The following is an 18,916-nucleotide window of genomic DNA, read 5'->3' on the forward strand; positions in this document are numbered from 1 at the left end:
GAATGTGCGCAACCCCTGTATAGCCTCCAGTAATGCTGCCCCCGATGTTTTTGCCTCCGATTCCTGGGCCCCCTACTTTCTCATGCTGTGCTGCGTAAATCCTGGGGTTGAAGGTATTGCGACATTGTTTTGCTCTGCTTTCCCTTAGGTGCCTTGTCTCTCCCCATAGAAAGGCCTCAGCTGGACTCTATTTCTTTGAGTGCCAGCCCTAACTGCAAACTATCCACAGATTAGTGGGTTCTCAGGTGCACCCTCTACAAGGGATATATCAGATCGGGGGGGCTCTCTCACAGCCAAGCACAGTTAAGGTAGGCTCCAAATTAATTTCTGCACACAGCAGGGCAAACCGTGTCCATAAAAGATTGCAATATCAGGATTCCCTGTCCCCTCTCTGAAGCAGCTGTTGTGCCACGAGTCATGCTCTTTCCAGTGGTAGTTTTAGGAAGCTATCACCATAGTTCTGGGCACTCACAGATAACTTATTCTGATTATGGCTGGGCAAGTGGGTTGCTCCCCACATCCCATGCAGGAAGACAAGCAGAAGAGAGGTGCACATGCAGGCAGCAGTTCTGTCCTCCATCCCCCAGTAAACCTACCCTACCTATTGTCTGCACGTCACTCTCAATCCAGCAATGCAGCTTTAATTCTTTGATCTTTAACCATGGAGCGCCCCATAGAGCAAGAGAACACAGGTATGGATTCCCCGCATCAGGATTCTCAGTTCAGGCACCTTCGTGAGTGTTGCACAGCAAAGTCTACTGTTTCCCTAGGTGATCACTTGTTGCAGTCGTATACCTTACCAGAGTGGTGTACAGGGTGTGAGTCTCGTTTCCCATTGCATCTCCCGAAGCAATCTTTGCAACACAGCTAGGACTATGACCTTCGATGGGCATGACCATTTATTGAGTTTGCACCCATATAGTATGTACATATGACTCTGGTCACCCACCCCCCATCTGTCCACTTGAATCGCCAGGTCACCTCTGTCTGCATTTACCCAATTGTTCACCATTCTAACTTGCGCTACCACATAAATGTTTGAATATTTGGAAGTCCAATGCCCCGTCTAATACCCTAAAAAGGGTATGGTTCACACAGTGGAATGTTTCACATTTGGTTGCTAAGATTGTAAATATTAAGTATCAACCTTTTTCAATAAGTGTTGTAGATTATAAAGTCCCTAACCCTGTTGGTGTTGGTGTGTTTAAAGACTATAATTGGTTTTCATTTCAAAGAGTAAAATGCTTAAATTGGGTATCATTGGCTGAAAAGTTATATAAACAGATATGTTGGCTTTGCTTTCTGAACATTTCTTTGGATGTAATTATATGGTCTACGTTTAGGGAATTCACTCAACGTGTGAAACAAGCTGTACAAAAACATGGTTGAAGGTGACAAGCAGCAGCCAGAGCTCGTCTATATTGCCAAGTAAACAACAAAGCACACTAATTGCTAGCTTTTTCAGGGGCTCTTGCTTGAAACAAAGAATAGTTTTGTTACCATTGAGGAAACAACCTCACATTATGCTTGGATGATGAAAGAGCTAGATAAGCAGGCAACTAGAGTGAACTAAGCGGAGAGGCATCTTTGTGACCTAGGGGGCAACACCGGTACTAGCAACAAAAAATGACTGCACGTGAAGAAATGTCCCACCTCAACAAATCTTTGAATTCTGGATCTTCAGACCTCAGCAAATACCGGGATAATAGAGTCTTGGATACCTTTTTCAGACGCCTTCATTGTGGAAACCGCACACTGGCTTTGGCTTCCTTCTGAGGCATAAGCTGATCAAAGCCTGACTTTTGAACTACCTAGATAAAGACAAGGTACTTCAGCTAATTATGGAAAAAACAATCTATAATTTGAGGGTTCCTATTTATCCCTCACAGCATGTGTAAAGTAGGTAAGTAAATCGTTTGCTGCAGTGAAGATGAGACTGCCAGACTGACGATCAATATGCAATGGTATACCATATAAAATTGAGGTAAATATTTTAGGTATAGATCCTTTTATTTTTTGACGCCCTTCTGTGCCCTCTTTGGTGAACTCACGATTGTCCAAGAAAAAGCTGACCTGTTTAAAAAACAAAACACGCACGATGGACAAGATCGATGGTAACGCAAACCCACAGAACATAAGTAATGTTGGACTGTGTTGGTGTGCGAGGTTGGGATGTCCAGCTGTTCAGTTGACTACTTACCGTTATCTGTTAATCCTTGCACATGGGGTCTAGGCATTCATGTGGCAGGAGTGCGTGACCTGTATTTAGACCCATTAGTGTTCCATAGATCTTGTTGGTGACATGTACCATCCTGTATTCAGACCCTAACTCAGTCCATGGCTTACAAATGTAATCCATGTCTAGTACTGCTGATGGGCTTGATTGGTACTTGGGCACCCCTAGAGTTGGTGCAGATTGGTAAAGTGACACTTTAATGAATTCTTAAATTGAGGATGGTTTAGATTAGTACATTATGCAAATGTTTCATGATAGATGCCAGTCATTTTCCTATAGTTGATGTAGTCATCCGTGTCTTATCCATAAACTGACGTGTAAGTTGAAAATGTAATCTTATTTGTGTGTGAGCCAGCTGCTAGAGAGTTATTCATCTCTTTAGTCCATGTTTCTAGCTGGCTGGGAGGGTTGAAGACCCCTAGATACTTCTGTGTGTAGCAATTGAACTTCATAGAGGTTGGTTGGGATAAAGTTAAATGATATTCGTGGGGTCACTGACAGTTCAGGGTTTTGACATGGAGGGGTTTGTTTTAAAAATCATGTTAATTCGCCTATGTTTTATGGTCATATGTGCAGCATGCTTCAATACTGGAATGGGGTATATGTACAGTGATAGTGGTTGATGCAAGTGCAAACTTTTGGGGCTGACATGTGACAAAAACTTGGGTCAACTTAGGTCTGCATTGTATGGGCCATGTCATTCTTAGTTTGGCCCAACATAGTTTCCTGTCAAATCGAGCATTACTGAAAACGCATAAATAACTCATTATGCTGCTCCTACCTCATTCTTCATTTCAGTAGTTCAAAGCTGATGTTTCCTGGTGGGACTCGGCCCAGAACTGCACAATTGCCGAATAATTTCAAGTAGTAACCTCGATTTGCACTAACTGGACATTTCTAAGGACACATTCCAAGGACAGCTCAGGAATTTTATTTTATATTTGGAGTTTTACATAGCGCGAACAAGGCCCCCTTACGGGTGACAAAACGCTCAACAATAAAGAACAAAGGAAAATTAAATACAAACTGTGTAAATGTACAGACATGGCATAAGGCATGAAGAACAATATTGGAAACAAAAATTGTAAGAGTGAGGAAGAGAAAAAAGGGTCAGATATAATACTCGGGCAATAGCCAAAGAGCAAGATCTTGTCAGGTGAACAGAGTACAAGAAAGGACAACGGAGAATATGATAAAAATGGTGGCAATGTATAAACATGGTGTAGAGCATGAAGAACAATAAATTACAATAACTTAAAGGTAAGAGTGGAGATGAGAGCATAAAAAGGACCGAACATAATATTAGGGTCGGACAAAGAACGATAGGTAACAGAGTGGAGTGTGAATGTAAGCGAGACACAGGAAAGAGAGAAATGCTGAAAACACGAGGGTAAGGGGATTGATGTCTCAAGACTCAACGTCAAAAACAAGTAGGTAACAATTGCTCCTTAGCTGAGAAAGGTAAGATAAGACCTCAGAGTGACCTCAGCTAAGGAGCGATTGTTCCTTACCTGCTTTTGTCGTTTGCTGGTGTATTCCCGCATCTTGGGTTTGCCAATACCAGGGTAGCAGTTATATGTGAAATGCTGGTGCCATATTCCTAGGACATAATAATGGAGCCATAAGATGTGGTGCAAAGCAAGGTCTGCCATCAACAGTGGAAGGTTATCCAATCATATTGCCAAGACCTAAATGCTACCGAATGGGGACACAAGAATAGGGAGAAACCCCATTGAATCAGCGGCAGGGAAGCTAGATAGCTAATAAAGCCATCCAATCATGAGCAAGAGGCCAAAGCCCGCTCAAAGTATATGTAATGTATTGGAAAGTATGCGTCTCCCTGATGCAGCCAAATTAGTCTGCATCTAAGACATAAAAATAGAAAAAATGACTCCAGGCTAACAGAAAATAATATCCCTACCAGTTTTAGGTCAAGAGTTGTTGAGTGAAAATAAAAATACCCCCCAAAAAATGAGTTTCAGTCCCAAATAGCCTTTGAAGAATGCTGCTATGTAGAGTCCTTTTCATTGAGCTGAATTTGTAGGGCATGATGGCAGGGTGCAGCTTCAGGTATCAATGCAGTAGCATTTTGCAGTTAGCCGGCACATTTTCCCTTTTTTCAGTTTAGACAGTGAATAAAGCAGTCATGTTTCTAGTGATATGCTCTTTGAGTGATTTTACTAATTGGCTGCTTTTTTACAAAGAAAAACAAGTTAGAAAATGTTGCTTTTTTGGGCATGTTTCTGTATTTCAACTAATTTGAAAATTAAGGAAACTATTTAAGTATCCCGGGTGTAGCACGGCGGGGCCACGTGGAAGTAGGCTGGAGCAGCGCTCAAATCAAGGTACGCCACACCTTTCGTTATATGCTGGCTGGAAGACCCCGAGCGGTCTTCGGCCGTTTATCTATCCCCTCAGGTTGGGCCCGCCAGAGGGGTGTATGAATGCATGAGCAAGTGCAACACAGTAGGGGAGAGCCCGGATGGCTCTCTACATCCCTCCTTTCTTTTAGTGAGGCAGTCCAAACTCAAGGGGAGGTGCATACAAAGTCCTTCAGTCTTTGGCTAGGTGCCGGGTTCGGCCAGAGACCATACTTCTGGCTCCGGGAGCTGGAACTGACCACAGCGTCTGCTGAGGTGCTTGGTGTTGACCCAGTCGGCACATCTTGACGGAGTCGATCGTTCTTAGAGCTAGCTTCTTCCTGATCCCCTGGTGATCTCCTTAGTGAAGTACTCAGCAAACCTGGGGAGCCAGGCGGGGTGACACTTGGAGTGTCTTCGGGGTATTCAGTCTCTTGACTCGAACTTTGACTGTCAATCTTCTTGAAGTTAGACACGTTTCTCGTGACAGACTGCTGGCCACATTGGGCAGTGACCATGGTTCCATGGAAGTCTACCACGGTCCACTCTTCCGGCTCATAGGGTGTCCTGAATTTCCAGCCGGGGTGCCTGTCTTTGATGACTGCACAATCTCCCACTCTCAACTGTGATTCCCTGGCTCGATTGGCTTTGCTCGCCTTTTGATTTGTCATGGCTCTTCTCACTTGGACAGCATTGTTGTCTCGTTCCAGGGGCGCCCACAAAGGATCTGTCGGAATACCATTGCGAGGTGGCCTCTTGAAGAGCAGATGCGAAGGGGGCACACTTAGTCATGCTGTGTGGCGTCTTGACGCTAGGCATCAAGGAACTGATGTAGCGTGACCTCCGCGTCTTCTCCTCGGTCTACTGCAATGCGCAGCGCTCAGTTGATTGTCTGCATAAGACGGTCCACTTCCCCATCGGATTGAGGCCATAGCGGGGTGATCTTTCGGTGGAGGATTGCTTTTCGCTCTTGGTACTCTTGGAATTCCCGGCCTTGAAAGGGTGGTCCGTTATCTGTTCGCACCTCTTCTGGTAGGCCCATGAGTGCAAATGTCTTGATGAGGACTCTGTGGACGTGAGTGAATGCCGTGGATGCCACGATTTCTACAATGGGGAACTTTGAGAAAGAGTCGACCATCGCCAACATGTTGCACCCATCTGGGAAACTCCCGAAGTCGAGACTGACCTTAGTCCACGGGGTGTGACAGGGTTCTTCGGTGATCGCGGGCGCCAGCGCCGGATCTCCTCCCGTGATGGTGCATGCATGGCACTGTCTTACCATTTCGTCCACCATGGAGTCCATTGCAGGAAACCACACCTTGTTCCTCAGTCTGGCTTTTGTCTTGGCCATCCCTTGGTGCCCATTATGCGCCAATGAGAGTATCCTCCTCTGTTGCTTCTCTGGAATCACGATCACATGTCCTCGTAGGACGACGCCCTGTTCTCCCACACAGAGTTCGTGTCGCACTTGCCAGATTTGTTGCCGCGCGTGACTGACCTCTTCCCTGAGAGTTAGTGCACCATTCAGAAAATACGCCCAGCCGTTGCCTGCCAGCGCTGTCTTTACTCTCGTCAGTGTTTCATCTTCAGTAGTGGCTCGGCTAATTTCCTCCAGTGTCATGGCTGTGGGGCACGCTCCTTGCGAGACCATCTTCACAAACACCTCCCACTGAGACGCATCCATTGATGACTCTCGAGACTCAACGAAGTCTGGGTGGTGTGACAGGTAGTCGGCAGGGTTGTGGGCCCCAGGACGGAAGATAACCTTGAAATCGTATGACTGGTACTGCACCGCCCATCTCTCTATCCTTGGGGGTGCTAACCTAGATGATCCTGCAAAAAGCGGTATCAAGGGCTTGTGGTCTGTCACAACTTGGAACTCCTGGCCGCACAGATATAGGTGAAAGTGTTGACATGCCCATTTTATTGCTAGGGCCTCCCTCTCGATTTGGGCATACCTCGTTTCAGTGTCTGTGAGGGCCTGGCTGGCGTACGCCACCGGCTTCCAGGCCTCAGGGCCATGCTCTTGAAAAAGGACCGCTCCAAGGCCCACGGGGCTGGCGTCAACGATCAGTTCAGTGCGCCGTCCCGGATTGAAGTAAGCATCACCGTCTTGTCTAACAGCGCCGCTTTGATGTTGTGGAACGCCTTGTTGGCGGTCACGGTCCACTCCCACTTGTGGTCATTGCGTGGAGGGCGCGGATTGGGTCTGACAGGGTAGCTAGGTTTGGTATGAAGCGTCCAAAGTATGTGGCCATCCGAGAAAACTTCTCACTTCTGTGGGGTTTTTCGCGGTGGTGGCTGCTCGGATAGCTGCGGCTTTCTTAAGGTCCACTTGGAGTCCTTGTCTGGTGAAAGAGTCGACCATCACCTTCAAAGAAATCAACAGATTCCTGGCAGAACAAACATTTAGCCTTGTGAAGGGTTAGCCCACAGTCTTCCAGTCTCTTCAGGGTGGCTCCGAGGTGGGTGTGGTGATCTTCTAGGGAGTCTGAGAACACTAGGGTGTCATCACTGAGGTTAATCACACCCTGCAGACCTGACAGCGCTTCTCTGATAGCGTTTTGGAAGACCTTGGCTGCCAACGACACCCCGAAGCTGAGCCTCTTGTATCTCCGTTGGCCTACATGCGTTGAGAATGTCGTAATATATCTGCTTTCGGGTTCAAGTTCTAGCTGGTGATAGTCTACGTTCAAGTCCAATTTCGAGTACCACTTGGCCCCTTTCAAATCTGCCACTATGTCGTCCATGGTGGGCGTAATGTGGAGCTCCCTCTTGACAGCCACGTTTGGTAACCTCATGTCCACACAGAGCCTGATGGCTCTGGGTTGCTTGGGTGCCACGACCTGCGGGGACACCCACAGGGTGGGGCCAGAGACCTTCTCAATCACGTCGAGGTCTCAAGCTTTTTCAGCTCCTCTTCCACCTGCGGGCGGAGATTAAACGGCACTCTCTTATGCCTTAGGGCGACTGGTCTCACCGTGGGATCGATGTGGAGTTTGAAACTCTTCCTCTTGAGCTTTCCTAGACCTGTGAACAGGGTCGGGAAGTCTTTCAGAATTACTTTGGCATGGGAGTCATGAATCTAGTAGGCAAAGAAGACTAACCCGAGGTCTTCAGCTGTATGGCAGCTGAGCAGCGCGTGCCTTTCTTTCCTTCTGTGATGTGAAACCTGGATTCTGTGGAGTGTTTTCCGCTGACAACCTGGGCTTGAATGGCTCCTCGGAGGGGCAGTGGGTCCGTCCCTCCATACGTGTAGATCCGAGCCTTTGAGGGTGTGAGTGGAGGTTGTGGCGATAGACGGTCGTACTGTTCGGAGTCCATCACATTGACAGAGGCCCCTGTGTCGATGAGGGCCTGGACAGCTGTCCCTCCTACCGAGATGGAGCACATGGGTGGTGGCCTTCATCGACTGCCGGTTCTGCTGACATACGATACGACAAACACTTCATAGTCGTCATCATCATCTTAGAGTGTAAGGCAGCATTACTGCTGCTGGGTCTCGCTTGTCGAGGGTGGGTCGTCGATGGAGACCTGGCGAAGGCGTTGTGACATGCCCCTCGGCCTCGGCGTGGCCTGCCCGATCGACCACTGCATCACACCTTTGCGAAGTGATTGACTTTTCTGCATCAGGAGCACGTCTTCCTTCTTGCTCTGCAGACTGCCATTGCAGGGTGCACTTCACCACAGTAGCCACACTACCCCCCAGGTTACGTTCTTGGTGCTTGGCGAGTTGTCTTGGGGCACGGTTGGATTGCCTCGATCTTTTCCTCCTTGACGAACACGTGCCTAGATGTGCATGGTTCAGCGACAGGGGTGTGAAGGGCAGTCTCCCTTTCCTCCTCCCGAACATCCGACAGTTTGTGTGATCGAGCCAGGTCTAGGATCTCGTCCAGCGAGATCCCTGGTTGACGAATGATCAGCTTCCGCAGGAGTTTAGAGCGGCATCCTAGTATTATTTGCCCTCGTATCTCTTTTCTGTGATCTGGGAAAGCGCATGTGCTGACCAGCCGGCGCAGCAGAGCGTAAGACATGTCGACTGACTCCGTGTCTGACTGCGACGCCCATTTGAACTTGAACCTCTCAAAGTCGGGGTTAAGTTGAGGGTCGAAATGCCTGTTGAGGGCGGCGACCGACACCTCGTAGTCATCATCTTTACCTGTGTTGGGGAGTGTCCCGAAGATGTCGTAGATCTCAGAGCCTCCGTAGTAGATGCGTAGTGACCGCTTCAGCGTGCCATCCGTTTCCCTGGTGCCCTTAAAATATTGATTAAGGCGACTGACCCACGCTTTCCATCGTGGGGCCGCTGTGGCGGGTTCTGCCATCTCGCTGAACTGTGGCAGTGGAGCAACAGCCGTGTGGCCCTGTCCTGGGGGTTGTGCGTTAGCACCCCTGACTGGATTGTTCCCTCACACTTGTGGAGATGCCACAGCGTCTGATGCTTGGTTGCTAATAGCGTCTGTTTGCCGGAGTAATGGCGCAGTCTTGGTGCGAAGAGCTCGCGGTGTGCGTGCGCGCTGGTAGGTGGCTACACTTGCTTAGCAGATGCCGGCTTGTAGGCCCGCCGATGTGGGCGAGGTGGCTTTGTCCTCGTGAGTGGCTGTGCCTGTGGACGACCCTTTTGTGTGCTGATTGAGGGGGTCTGGTTGAGGAAACCGGGGTCTGTGACCTCTGCTGTATTTTGACTGTCCACCTTCCTAAGGGTGGTTCTATCTGCCCCCTTTTCCCTCTTGACGTGACTTTGCTTGCGCTGGTGTCCCCCTTCTTTTCCTCTACCTTCTTGAGGTTGTGTTTGTTTTCTTTGTTTTCAGGCAGTGTGCAGGGAAGCCGTAGGGACTGGGTGCCTGGGGCCAGACGAGATCCAGGACCTGTGCAGGTGCCTCAGCGCTATGTGCAGGTGCAGCATTGGCAGTTCGGGGCAGAGGCTGTGAGGGAGACGTCCTGGCTGGAGTATGCAGACTATCAGCAGTTCCGCAAAGCGCCACAGCAGGGGAGGGCCTAGGCGGGCCCGGCACTCACCGAATACGGCATCGCCCACCGCGCACACCGCCAGCTGAACACGCTCCCCTTTGCACAGAGGAGACGAGTGGGCAGGTGCAGGGACCGCAGGGCGTTTCTCGCTTCAGTCAGTGGGAGCAGCGGCAGGGCCTGGATGCGAGCCCAGGCCAGCTCCAGTGACGCGGGACGATGGGGGCAGCAGCACTTCAGGCAGCAGCACTTCAGGCAGCAGCGGAGCGTCTCGAGTGGGCTCCGGTGGTGCTCCGTCGATCAGAGACCTAAAGGTGGGCACGCATGGAGCACGACCAGCCTCGTCGCCAATGTAGCGCGGCAGGGCCACGTGGAAGAAGGCTGCAGCAGCGCTCAAATCAAGGTACACCACACCATTAGTTATATGCTGGCTGGAAGACCCCGAGCGGTCTCCGGCCGTTTATTTATCCCCTCGGGTTGAGTCTGCCCCGAGTGGTGTATGGATGCATGAGCAAGTGCAACAAAGTAGAGGAGAGCCCGGATGGCTCTCTACATCGGGTATCTCTCGTGTAGAGAGAAATCCTGCTTTTTGTAGATGCAGAAAAATACTCTTGACAGAGAACCAAGCTTACAGACAAGTCACATTCTCTTTCTGGTGATGTGGGAATTAGTCTGTTGCAATTGGATTTGCTTTTGTACTTTTCAAACTAGGGCACCCTGTGAGTTGTATAAAGTTAGGTTGTGATAGGCACTTTGTATAATATAATAGAATTATGCTTCAATTACTATTCTATGCGAGCGATTCAGCTTTTGTGTGTATTTCCCCTGTGTGGCTTCAATACAAATAAGAAAGATAAGTACTGTTGATATACCTTGAAACTTGCTCATCACAGGCTCGAAACCCATGAGGCCTACACGGTATTTTGCAGACGGCAGTTCAGTTGTTACTATTGACTTTAGTAGAAATTCTTATCACACATATTTTACATAACGCGTATTTATTTGTAAAGCACACTTTCACCCAGAAGGGTATCTTGGTGCTGAACAACAGATGTTTATTGTTACCCAACTCAATGGTACTTATTTTACCAGCCTCAGAAGGGTGAAAGGCTAAGTGGACTCGCTGGGATTTGAACCTGTGACTATGAGGTCATACGAAGGCCCCTATAATGGATGCATTAGTCCACTAAGTCAACAGATCCGGCGTAAGCATACTTTGACAATTTAGTTTGTTCTGTGCCTCATATGAATAGTAAACGGAATAATTTAATTATTTTAGTCCGTGCTATTTTAATAATCCTAAATTACTCCTACTGTTGTGTATTGATATTTGATAAAACCTGCATCAGCACAGGTAAACTGTGTGTACTACATATTGCACTGTAGAAGCAGATTCCCCTTGCTTTAAAGGCTTCCATCTTTTTCCTGTGTAATATCTGCATAATGCTGTATGTATCTGTAGCACCTCCAGACCCTTCTGCAGTGTGGTCCATTCTGCACAGTTCTTCTCAGAGAGATCCGAAGGCATTTGTGACTTTATTTCATATTATGAATAGGATTTATTCAAGCTAAACCCCAATCAAATAGCTGTTCCATGCTTTATTTCTTCTAGTGTTGAAGCTGCTGTGGCTACGTATGCCCAGGCCAGACCTCCAGGCATTTACAAAGACGATTACCTGAAGGAGCTTTTCAGGCGATACGGGGACATTGAGGATGCCCCACCACCACCAGAGCTCCCAGACTGGTGCTTTGAAGAAGATGATGAAGACGACGAAGGCAACAAAGTGCCTCAAGAAGCAGAGCCCGGGTCCTCTGGGTCAACCTTCATCAAAAGGAAAAAGGAGCGTTTAAAACTGGTACTGTAATTATTTTTAATAATTGTATTGTACAGTTGTGCACTTCTGTGTTTCTATTTTAACTGAAATGTTTTCCATGCATAGTGCCATATGACCCCAAAACGCCTTGCATATCATATAAAAACTAGCATTGGCAAAGCCAACAGCTCACACCTTCGGGACCTATTGGTTTTGCATATGTCTTTTTTTTTTAATTTTTTTTATTTTTTAGAACCTTTATTGTCACTTCACATAAATACAAGCATGGGCCTACAACCCTTCCGGCCGGCCGCTATTCAATTCGGAAGTTCAGCAAAGCAGCATAGACAGATACAGCAACCCTTAATTCAGGGTCAGATACGTATCCAGGATATAACTTGTATTCAAGCGTACAGCGTGATAATCAAGATTCAATGAGGTTCATTTTACAGTGAAGAAAAATAAAAAATAAAAAATATCAGAATAATTGCCATACGGTCATACATGGTCCTACAAAAGCAACATGAAACAGAAATCTGCAAAGAGTGCGAACACTCTTAAAGACATGGGGGCAAGGCATACGAGTCAGGATAAATGTAAACAACACATACAGGTCGTGTCAAACAGCACCCCAGCCCCTAAAACAAAACAGACTGTAGGAAACATGAAAAACGACAACACCAAGAAGAAGAAAAGACAAAGGGCCATAGAGACAAAGAAAGAACAAAGAAACAACCCCCTTCCCCCTACCCTGCACCCCTGCAGAAGGCTACGGCCTACCACCCCCCCCAGCAGCGTGCCTATCGCCCTAAAGGAGAAACCCGAAATATAGAATAAGAGAAAAAGGGAAAAAGAAGGAAAAAATGTGGAGAAGGGCCCTCGATCAAACCACCCGGTCCCCCCTCACCCATCGCGCACAATAAGCATCATAAAAACAAGGTCAGAATAGCCACAATAAGCAATAATTATCAATTCAATCAATAACATCCCCGTTGAGTGTCCCCCTAAACTCTGTCAGCCAACAATGCGTCCCTCCATGTCCCAGACGGTCTCACCCCTGGCCTTTTCTATCAATAGTACCCACATGCAGCCAGTCATCAATCGGCATACAGAGCAGTGTGGAGGGTCCAACCGATCCGGACGGACCGGGCAGCGCCATTACTCCATGGGACTGTAGCCCCCAAAACCCAGCCGAATACGAGTGGCGGGAATCCGTCTGTGTCAGTAGCGATACCGGAAACATCCCCCAGCCCGAATACAGTCTCACCAGCCAGGAAGAGAGAGTCACACAGTCCAGTAATCGTTGAAACGCCGCCGGGGCAGCCCAAACTATGGATCGGTGTTGTTTCTTCAGCCGCCGCACAGATAAGGGCCCCGACGAGTCACTCACACATACAACGGAGCAATCCAAAGCGGTATCACTGACCGGGTCTATCGGCGTCTCCACGAACGTAGGCGCAGCTGGGACAGTCATAACTGACGCAGAGGCGGGTACATCAGCGCTTCCTTGAGATTGAACCATGCCCATGTGGAGCGGCGGGACAACAATGGCGGCCATCCTTCTACCCAGATCCCAGGCGTCCCGGCTCAGGGTCATATACAGGGTTGTTAACGCAGCCAATATATCTCTGGACGTGGGCTCTTTCTCGTGGCGCCAGACCCCAGGACTCTCCCTCACAACGGATTCTCTGCCCGGATGAGGTGTGCGTAAGAGGGTGCTATCCGCCATCTTAGCTGATCCGGCCTCGTCTTTCTCCACCTCACTTCGGGACCGGGCCTCACACCAGGGAGGGACAGGATTCACGACTGGAATCTCAAAAGTCAAGGCAGGTTTCTCAGCGGAGAGTCACTAAAAGGCTAAAAACTCCGCCGCTCCCTGGGGGCCGCACGCTGACTCCGGGAAAAGTCGTTAGTGTGCCCGGATACAACACCGGAGTGGGGGCCAAGTATCATGCACTCCCCTCGACCCAGCTGCATCGCACTCCCGACATGGCTCTCTGCAAGTTGGGCTGGGTCGGCACTGTCGCCATCGGCCAGAAGGTCGTCAGTTCCCTCCGGCCGACTCCTCACCATCACCAGAGGCCGCTGTTGTTGCAGTCGCGGCCGGCCACTCTTCGCACTCGAGGCCCCGGTCCCATCTCCGTGAAGGCCGCAAAACACTCGGGGACATTTCAACGGGTCTGCAGCAAGCAGAAGCCTCAGGAGCAAAAACGGTAAGTGGAGGTTATCCGTCGCCTACATAAATATGCCGTTACGGCCCAGGATAGTTGCCAGGATGTATGCGCGGGGTGAGAAGGCTCACGGAGCCGAGCGTTTACGCAGCCATCTCGGTCGCCATCTTGGCTCCTCCTTGCATATGTCTTTAGCCATGCTGCACAGAATCTTAGCATGGCTAAAGAAAAAAAAAAGCCTTGGACGCGGTGAGCCATGTCATTTTGTAGGTGCATGCACGTGTATCTGCCGTTTGACCACTCTATGTAATGCCACCCACTTAGCTTGACCTGAAACTGGAAATGGAGCCATCCGCCTGGAGAGAAAAAAACGGCTGTGGGTTCTGGAAAAACATTAGTACTGCAATGAATGGCCATAGATGGAAAGGGATCCTTTTAGAAACAATGAGCACTATTTTACAAGGTTCTCCTGTTTACACAGCATGGAAGCTTAGTCACAACTTACATCAAGACTATGGTCCTTCTCCCATTGCCTATCAGTTGTATTCTCCAGGATGATGCCTCCTTATTGACAAATCACATTTTCATTTAAACCATGCATTTTTCCTTACCTGCTTCCCTCACAAATACCTTCACTTCAGTACCAGAGTGTAATGATAACGTTAATCTAGTAACTAGATAAGAAGAGTGCAGGGATGTGGAATTCATATAGCCCCATAACCAGGACATATTGTTTGGGGTCAAGAGCAGCAGGTTTTCATGTGTATTCTGTCCTTGGGACAAGTATGCCCAACCCCCTGCAGCACAAACCCTTTGGCTGCCAGTTTGCAGTACCAAATTATGGATTAGGGAAGGCCACTGTCTGAAGTTAGGTCATATTTTTGTCCATATGTTAATGCTGTTCAAACTTGTATTTATGGTTCATTAATTGAAAGCCTTTATTATTAGGGTGAGCGCTTTAAGTAAATGTTATAAGCTCTGACTGCACTACTGACAGTGGTTCCAGTATAAAAATTAGTACGTTCGTTTTCAAAGTTTAGCAATATGAGGCTATTTATAATGCTCTGATTTTATGCAAATGTTTGTAGAAGCTTGAAAGCGAGATTGATGATTCTTTGCTTTCCAAATAAAATCTTCATTAAATAAAAAATGAAAGCAGGAAAAAAACATTTAGCTAAACTACTGTAAAATTTCAGGTACCTTTTCTTTGCAGCATCATTTAGTAACGTGCTGGTGCATGCTAGTATTTCCAAAACATATTCATAATGGAAAATCATCTTAACCAGTTTCAATAAGATTATGCGAAACAAAAATAAACAGTCACTGGCAAAGCCAGTAGGTCTGAAATTGGTTCTCAGCTTTTTGGTTTTGTCAATGTGTGACTTGTTTTAGCATGGTTTTTGTTAAACTTTGTTGGTGTGGGAGCTGCTGGGCCCTCACTGTTATAATACACATTGGCAAAAGCAAAAATAGTTTTTGGTATGAAAAAGCACACACTACCACAGTCATTACTGGTACTGAACAAAACTACGTTGTGTGCTGATATGCTGTTTGTGAAAGAGCTGAATTATTTCACTTACAGTGAAGCCAACCGATACAGAGAGAAAGAGACAACATTTTATTAAAACGCAAAAGGTCATGGTCCATGCCAGAGCAAATTAGGGGCCCAGTTATTAAAGAAAGTCTCAAAAGTGGACCCATGGTATATGTCCTTTTATTTAGTGCAGCTATACAACTTTCGCGAATTCCCAAGAATTTACAGGAGTAGGACAAGAAATTGTACTCCTTGAAAATATTTGTGTACTGCAGTTTAGCATGAGCAGATGTACATGTGTAGATTTGCTCATGCGAAAATTAGAGTGTTTGCAAGTTCACTATAGCTCCAACCACTTTTTTCCCAACTCTGGAAGAAGGTTTACGTCTGCCATTGTCAGGAGTAAATTTCCAACATTTTTCAGTATGGGAAAAGATTAGAGAAGAGTTGTTGAAAATCCTTAAAACATGCAAGTTAGTAGGTTTGCACATACTCAAAAGGGCATTCTAACCCTGAACTATTGCGTACCACTACCTTCAGCCCCAGTATGTAGATCTGCGGAAACGTGGCAACATAAGTATTCAAACACTACTATGTTATGAAGCATAATCAGAGAGGCTATATCGGAGCTATTATATAAAGAGATTGCTGCCAAAATTTGTCACCAAAGGGACAAATGGATTTTGTTACAGGACAAGTAGATTTTTGAAGCAACCTGCCCCATGGACAAGTATTTATTAAATTCCTAAATTCCACACCCCTGAGAGTGAGGTTTGAACACCCAAGCAATTTATTGTCACGTATAGAGTTATCTGTTCTGGTTAGCCACGACCGCTGTTTCAAAATCCAAGATTATATGTTACATGGAAAGAATTTTAGAATGTCCTTCCAAAACATTCAGAATACAGCGGATCACTATAGATTGAAGACAAAACATTTTAAGAAAGCCTTTGTGTCGAGGTAAAATCCTGGGCAGGGTGCATAGTGCATCTTTCTGTATCCCTGCAAACTGTGTCCCGTGCTTTGAAGCAACCTAAGGGGTGTTAAGTGTTTGCTAAACAAGTCCTTAAAAAACAAAATAATTAAACTCTACACTAAGAATGCCCCATGTAATGGTATTTTCAAAGCAGAAAGATGGAGCTCGACCGTTACATTTGCTTGGCCGTACACTGCCGTGTATGGATGTGTAATGCTAAGGATTAATTCGTTTTTGGTTATGCTACTTATGGTACAGAATTTTTTGCCGCTGTGATTACCAAGCTCTGCTATTAACACCTACTGTTCAGAGGCACAAAGGAAAAAGATGGAGGCTCTTCAATTCAATACTATTTAGTTGGGGATAGCATACAGGCATGATTCTGTTGCTGCCATAATTTTATGTGCATTCAGTTCGATATTTTCTCTCTCATTTTGAACGCAACATTTCATTACGATCACCACTTTGAGTTTTCTACTACAATTTATGTCAGAATGGCTGGTTTAAAATGATTTCACTCAACAGGAAGGACCTGTTCACTTAGTAGAAAGAAACACAACTGATAATCTTTTACTGTGCAAGACTGAAAGGCAATGCCAATCAATTGCAGGTAACCAACATTGGAGTAAATGAGGCTGTTCTACTGTGAACTAAGTGGGAGGGAATAACCCGCTCTCCTGCGGCTAACACATACTACAGTGCCATTATACTAATATCTAAAAAGTTAAAACTTAACATAGCCTCTTCCGAGTTTAAATGCAAATGTCGCTTGCTTATAACAAGATTATAAGATTACAAATAGACACAGCAGATATGTATATGTAAATTGTAGTTGTATTTGTATTTATATAGTGCTTACAACACCTGACGAGGCATTGAAGAGCCTTTATGGTGACTAGCATGCTACACCACAACCCAGGATTGGGGGCCCTTGGTTTGGGGGTTATCATGGTGGAATGGTTTGGGGTTTTCCCAGCCACAGTACTGTTGGGGTTGTGGGTGCAGGAATTATTGTTGGGACATGCCCATTGGGCTAGGCCCATTGAGTTTAGAAAAGGGTTGAAACTCAGCCAGGTCTGTGCCTGTTGTCTATATCTATCCCCACTTGACCAACTCCCTGTGTCTGATGATCCCTCATCTGATGTGTAGTTATCTGAGGAGTAGTCTTGTTTTTCAGTCCTGGTGTACTCTGGTGCTGAGTATGGGTACATTTTCTATTTAGGAGAACTTCTTTGTATCCTTCTGAAATTTTTGGAACTTGGACTGTGTTAGGTAATTGTTATACTCAGTCGTTTTTTTTTATTTGTTTAATCAAGTTTCTTCTTGTTTGAAGTAATGGTGGCTTTTTAAATGACCTTCAATCACTTGGATCTCAACCAGCATTGTTTCTGAAAGGTGTTTGTGGTTTTTATGATCAGAATTAACCAGTCCCTCGTACAGTGCCACTCTATTTGGGCCAGGTCCCTTCTGAAGAAGTAAAAGTAGAGGGAACACTGAAAAATGATGTGGGCGTTCCTCATCTTTGTGGTAGCCCAGCCGATTTCTTCTTTGCATTAGCCAAATAAAAACGAGCATTGGCAAAGCCAATAGTTCTCGGCAATGAGCGTGCTTCAAGCTTTTGGCGTTGCCAATGTGAATGTTTTTAGCCGTGTGGTTGTGAGGTTGCAGATGTGTCACATGGGCCTGCGGTTAAATGTGTATGTTATTACTTTTGAGGGGGTGCCTGTGTGTTATGTGTGCATGTTTGTTAGAGCAATTGCCGAGCTCAATACATTGACAAACAGCATCAGCTAAGCAAGTAAAAGTAGATGGCACTTAGGGAGCATCTTAAATAAAGGGAATCCATTGGCTTTGTTGGCCTTTCCTCTTATGAACATCTGATATGAGTTCTGCACACCCATGGTAGGTTGAGCAAGCAGATATTTGAAGCCTCTCTTGGGTAAAAGAACTGCTTATGCGCTCTCTCTTGGAGAGGGCTTTGCATATAAACACAAGTCGTTTTCACATGCACGCTTACTACAAGCATCATCTACTTCTTTAGGAACTCAGGAGTCCCCATTGGGATATTGTCCGATCCACATGCGCCATTATTTAGGTACAATCCTGCTGGAAGGATTTCAAGGAAATTTGTTTAGACATTCTCACTTTGGAGCGACATTGGAAAGAGGATGGTTCGCACTCTAGTGACGACTGCGTCTTCGGTGAACAGCCAAATGTGCTTATGCACTGTTGCTGGGAAATGTACTCGGTAATAGTTATTGCTATTTAAGTGCAACCTGGTTAGAGGGTTCTCACATATGAAAATGAATCAGTGTTTATGTGCATCCAGATGACCAAATGTATGCTTCAAAGCGTTTTTTTATTAAATCAAACCAAAAAATGGCAAACCCCTCTGGCATGGGAGCTTCTTTTCATAAATAATCTGTTAGTGCTGCCTTCACTGGGATTTTTTATCACCTGTTCACTTATGTTGGCAGATTCTCCGAACACTGTTTAAAAACAGATGTTTGTCAGTATTTCAAATGGGAAATCTTTACAAAAGTACCGGTCCAATAGGAAAGGTATAGGAGATCAACTAGCAATATTGTGAGTGCTTAAATTGACTAGGTCATGTTTGTGAACATGTAAAATTAGGAAATGAAAGATGAGCAGTTAACCTATGCGAGGGCCCTGCCACTGTGTGTGGACACATGTTACAGTGTTTTTAATATATTTTGATCTGTTTTGTTATGTTTCCTGCCAATTTAATTAAAAAAAATTAAAAAATGTTTTTGTTCTGTTGCAGATATGACAGTTTTTTTATCTGCCGATTATGCAGCAGATGGTGGGGTATGTGGCAAAAGCAGCAAATCCATAA

At 46.3% G+C, this 18,916-nt stretch overlaps 1 protein-coding gene across 3 annotated transcripts in view; it reads left to right on the plus strand.

Annotated features, from left to right (window-relative positions):
• Positions 1 to 18,916, plus strand: part of RNGTT (RNA guanylyltransferase and 5'-phosphatase) — a 1,800,355-nt gene that overhangs the window by 350,487 nt on the left and 1,430,952 nt on the right. For all 3 annotated transcript variants that reach the window (XM_078648288.1, XM_078648286.1, XM_078648287.1), the window contains one exon: positions 11,177 to 11,420. In XM_078648288.1, coding sequence (XP_078504414.1) covers positions 11,177 to 11,420 — 244 coding nt within the window. The remainder of the gene's footprint in view (positions 1 to 11,176; positions 11,421 to 18,916) is intronic.

Source organism: Lissotriton helveticus, chromosome 6 (genome assembly GCF_964261635.1).
Source record: "Lissotriton helveticus chromosome 6, aLisHel1.1, whole genome shotgun sequence".
NCBI lineage: Eukaryota > Metazoa > Chordata > Amphibia > Caudata > Salamandridae > Lissotriton > Lissotriton helveticus.